The 4,974-nt window shown below is 57.3% G+C and overlaps 1 protein-coding gene across 1 annotated transcript in view; it reads right to left on the reverse strand.

The window, feature by feature from the left end:
* Window positions 1–708: 708 nt before the first annotated feature.
* SLC27A5 (solute carrier family 27 member 5) overlaps window positions 709–4,974 on the reverse strand; it is a 12,888-nt gene continuing 8,622 nt past the window's right edge. Inside the window, exons 4-10 of the mRNA XM_009285468.2 lie at window positions 4,343–4,467; window positions 4,049–4,243; window positions 3,227–3,317; window positions 2,787–2,985; window positions 2,596–2,693; window positions 1,492–1,622; window positions 709–885 (exon numbers count right to left, since the gene is read on the reverse strand). Coding sequence (XP_009283743.2) covers window positions 709–885; window positions 1,492–1,622; window positions 2,596–2,693; window positions 2,787–2,985; window positions 3,227–3,317; window positions 4,049–4,243; window positions 4,343–4,467 — 1,016 coding nt within the window. The remainder of the gene's footprint in view (window positions 886–1,491; window positions 1,623–2,595; window positions 2,694–2,786; window positions 2,986–3,226; window positions 3,318–4,048; window positions 4,244–4,342; window positions 4,468–4,974) is intronic.

The raw sequence follows: 4,974 nt of genomic DNA on the forward strand, positions 1-4,974 counted from the left end.
TTTTGCTCGCCGATCTGGCAGAAAGTGGCTGCAGGGAGCCGTAAGCTCCTTTTGTGTCGGTTAAACCGGCTCAGCGGGTGCTGGGGAAGGGCGGGAAGAAGCTGATGCTGTCGGGGGGGTTTGGTGTGCATCGTGTGGGTCTGAGATCTACAGGGGAGCCCAGGCTGCCTTCCCGAGCCGCTTTAGGTCACTGATCGGGCAGAAAATTGGGTCAGGGAGAAATAAATCGGGTTTTTTTCCGGATCGGTGAGCTAAAGCAGTTCGGCGAGCCCTGGGTGGGAATAGGAGAGTGTTTTGGGGCTTAATACGTCTCCAGGGCCGGCCCCGTGGGCACGCGAGAGGCCAGCGCTGAGCAAATATTCCCTTCCTGGCAGCCGGGAGGATTTTGGGCACCATCTGCCCCCTCCAGAAGGGAAAACGAGTGGGTCAGTCCCCAGAAAACGGCTCTCGACGGCCCAGCACCTGCCTGGACCCAAACAATTGGAATTAAGCCTTTAATTTCTGCAGCCGGCACGGCACGGAGGCGTCGGGGTGGGATAGCGAGCACCGAGACCAGCCCGTCATCCTCCTCGTGCTCCGACACCGTTAAAAACTCCCCAAAGGAAGCGAAAACCGCCTGATTAGCCCCAAATTGGCCTTGCCAGCTGCCCCGAGGCAATTAGCGCCCCAGGCCATCGTGGAGACCTCGGCATGGCCTGGCTCCTTCTCCTACAGGTTGAGCTTCATGTCCAGGATGGCGGCGTAGGTGTCGGGGCTCAGAGGCACGTAGGACTTCTTCTTGTCATCGCGGAAGAAGAGAGCGTCTTTGATGACGTTGGGGTCAAAGCCTTCTTTGACGAGGTTGCCTTTGCACTGCTTGAAGGTCCCCGTGATCTCCAGGGCATCCTGTGGAGATGGATGGTGTTACCAGCGTGGGGTGACTGGCACCGTCATCACAAATGGGGGACCCCGGCGCTGTCATCGGCAACGTGGGGGGACCCGGCTGCCATCGCTGGAAATGGTGACCCCTGCGTCATCGGCACAGGGGCGCAGATGGCGTCATCGGAACTGGGGGGACCCGTACGGTGTCACTGGCACAAGGCGACCACCCGTTGGCACAGGGTGAACCACCGCTGTCATGGGAAAGGAGGGACCTTGACGCCATCGTCGGAAAGGTGGACCGACGCCGTCATCAGCACGGGGTGACCCTGATGTTGTCATCGATACTGGGTGACCGTCACCGTCTCCAGAAACGAGTGGACAGTGCCATCCACAACAGGGTGACCCTGGCAGCGTCATCGGCCGTGGGGGACCGTCACCGGTAACGGGCGACCCCAGCACCGTTACTGGCGCCGGGTGAGCGGCACCGTCATCGGAAACTGGGGGGACGCCGGCACAATCGTCGGAAATGGGTCCAAAGGACTAATTTGGCAGAGGACTGAAAAAAAAAACCCAACCCACCCCGTCCCCCAGAAGCCACCCCGAGGGCTGGGTGAAGCTGGGACCGCTGACCTGGATCCGCACGAAGCGGGGGGCGGCGTAGCTGGGCAGCGTGTCCCTGGTGAAGGCGTAGAGGTCCTCGCCCTCGAAGCTCTCCCCGGCCTTCAGGCGGATGGCCGCCATGCCGCACCTCCCCTCGCACCCTGCAAACAACGCCGGAGTGTTATTTTGGGCAACCCGAGTCTCATTTTACTCTTCTTGGTGGCCACTTGGACCCTTATGGGGACCTGTTGCATGCCCGAAACAACGCTGGACGCCTACTTTGGGTGGATGTGTCCCACTTTAGCCTTCTTGGTGGCCAGTGGGACCACGATGGAGGCACATCATGCACCCAGAACAACGCTGGATGCTTATTTTGGGTGAACGTTTCCCATTTTTCGTCTCCTTTGTGGCCACTTGGACCATTACGGCGGCACACCGTGTGCCCATAACAGCAACTGACACTTATTTTGGGCAACTGAGTCTCCTTTTACTCTTCCTGGTGGCCAGTTGGACCATCATGGAGACATGTCAGTTGCCCAGAACACCACCAGATGCTTCTTTTGGGCAACTGAGTCCCATTTTACTTTCCTTGGTGGCTTCTTGGACCATTGCAGGGGTACGTTGCGTGCCAAAAACAATGCCGGACACTTGATTTGGGCAACCGAGTCCCCCTTTAACCTTCTTGGTGGCCACTCAGACCTTCACAGGAGCCCATTGTGTGCCAAAGCCATACCAGAAACGTATTTTGGGTCAGTAAGTCCTACTTTAGCCCTCTTGGTGGTCAGTTGGACCGTTACGTGGACACGTTACTTGCCCCAAACAACACTAGATGCTTCTTTTGGGCAAGCCAGTCCTGTTTTACTCTTCTTGGTGGCTGTTTGGACCTTTGTGGCAGTAATCACGAGCCCAAAACAATACCGGACTCTTATTTTGGGTCAATGAGTCCTACTTGGTCAGCCCAGACGTGGTCAGGCAGTTGGACCAGATGATCGTTGTAGGTCCCTTCCATTCTATTCTACTTTAGGCTTCTCGGTGGCCGCTCAGACCATTTCGGGGCACGCTCCATGGCTGGAACATCACCAGATGCTTATTTTGGTCCAATTCACCCCCCGCCCCGCCCCACACAGTACTCACCCGGCACGGACACTCCGTAGACGTTGACCTCCTGGATGAAGTTCACCATGGCGAGAGTGGCCTCCACCTCTGTCGTGGCCACGTTCTCGCCTTTCCAACTAGGGAAGAGAAGGGGTGAAGCTGTGAGGGGGGCTGGGGGCTGGCAGGTGGCGTTGCCCACGCAGACGTGGGTGTGAGAGCATCGGAGTTACCGGAAAGTGTCTCCCACTCGGTCCTGGAAGTAGATGAATCTTTCATGGTCGATCATGAGGAGGTCGCCGCTGTTGAAGAAGCTGTCGCCTTTGACCAAGACATCCCTCAAGACTTTCCTCTCTGTCTTCTGGGAATCGCCCGCGTAGCCATGGAAGGGGGTGTTCTTGGTGATTTTGATGACCAGCAGCCCTGTCTCACCTTTGGGGAGGGAAAGGAGGGTTGGAGGCCGGTCAGCAACTGCCTCAGTGCTGGGGAACGTCACCTCCGTGCCCCACCGGCTGCTCAGGGATGATGTTCTGTTTCTTTGAAGGGTTTCTGGTGGCTTCCAGCCACCAAGATGATGATGATAAGGACCAAGAGGTGGCTTTGATGCATCTCAACCCTCTGTCTGCCCCTCTTTCCTCCCAAAAAGGCCCTCGTAAGGCTCATCTCTCCGTACCGGGGCGGACTCGGATGCAGAGACCTCGCTCGTCACGTATGGGTTTGTCCTCCTCCACATTGTACTTGATCAGCTCAAAGGGAGCGAAACTCTGGAGGGCAGAAGAGGGACAGAGGGGGGAAACTGATGGGTGGAAGGAAGAGAAATGCGGGATTAAAAAGAGCGAGACGACTTTCCTTCCAGCGCCAGGTCCGATCTGCCGTTATTCGCTCGTTACAACCCACAGAAACGCCCCCCACCCCCAGATCCCAACGTCCTGGGTAGCCGCTTGTTTTCCATCCGAGCTAATCGCCCTTTATATTTAAATAAGCTTTAATCTAATAGAGTCAACCGTTGACCAAGCTCATCACGATGTCTTTCAAATCAAAGGCCCGTGGGAGAGTGCTGAGGGCTGCAACTCTGGGAAGAGGGTGGAGAAAACCTTATTTTTGCAGCTTTTGCTCCACACTTGGGTGGTTGGGGACGGAGAAGTGACACCGAAGTAGCCTTTCTCGGGGCTATAGAGGTGTCCAGGTCACCGTGGACGCTCCAAAACTAGACTTTGAGTCAACGCTGTCGAGTCAGCGTTGGCCAACCAGGTGGAGGGGACTCCTTTTGGATGTCAAGAGGGGATCTTGGAGATCCTGCTTGTGCATCAACCCAACCTGATGGACAGTGTTGGCTTCCCCAGGGAGGTCGCTGTTTGTGCCACCATGAGGAGGGTATCCCGGGGACCCCCCCTCTTGGCGTCAGCCCAACTTGAGGTGCACTATTGGTCTCCCCAAGGCAGTCAGCATTTGCTCCCCCCCCCACCCCCCGCCATCGTCGTCACCGTCAGCTCACCTTGAAGAATACGTTGGCTCTGCCCACGGCCCCGATCTTGCCGGTGTAGTTGATGAAGCCGGCGTTGCCCTCGGTGGCCCCGTAAAACTCCCAGATGGAGATGGGCCCGAAGCGCTGGAGGAACTCCTTCCACACCTCTGCCCGCAGGCCGTTGCCCAAGGCCAAGCGCACCCCGTGCTCCCGGTCGTTGGCGCGCTGTGGGGTGACAAAGGGAGGGACCGTCTTGGTGCGCGCCCCACGGCGTTGCCTCCCCCCCCCGGCCCCAGGGTGGATTTCAGGCTGGTGGGACCTTACCTTGGGCGTGTTGCAGAGGTAGCGCATGAGCTCGCCCACGTACTGGATGACGGAGACGTTGTAGCGGCGGCAGTCGTCCCAGAACTGGGAGGCGGAGAATTTGGCCCGTAGGACACAGGTGGCTCCTGTGGGGACACGGCAGGGTGATGGTTGGTTCCCACAACCCTTTCCTCTCTTTTTTCCCTTTTCTCCTTCCTTCCTTCCTTCCTTCCTTCCTTCCTTCCTTCCTTCCTTCCTTCCTTCCTTCCTTCCTTCCTTCCTTCCTTCCTTCCTTCCTTCCTTCCTTCCTTCCTTCCTTCCTTCCTTCCTTCCCGTGAATGGGGCTGTCCTGTCCCCTCGCCCCCACGGTCACCCGTTATCTACGTAGACGCCCTTCTCCTTTTCTGTCGTCTTTTCATCCCACTCTTCCCTTTCCCGTCCCTACGCCGTGTCAGCTGTCCGTCCGTCTAGCCAGCCATCCCTCCGTCGGTCCATTTATCGCTATAGAGATCTTTCTCCTTTTCTCTCTCCCCTTTTCTTCCCTCCATCCTCGCGTTTTTCCATCACCCTTCAGTCCATCTCCAGAAAAAAGTCTGTCCATCCCTATATATAAAAAAAACCCCCTCTAGCCCAACCATCTGTCCCTCTCCTTA

The sequence above is a fragment of the Aptenodytes forsteri genome, unplaced genomic scaffold (genome assembly GCF_000699145.1).
Source record: "Aptenodytes forsteri isolate BGI_AS27 unplaced genomic scaffold, ASM69914v1 Scaffold472, whole genome shotgun sequence".
Taxonomy (NCBI): Eukaryota; Metazoa; Chordata; class Aves; order Sphenisciformes; family Spheniscidae; genus Aptenodytes; species Aptenodytes forsteri.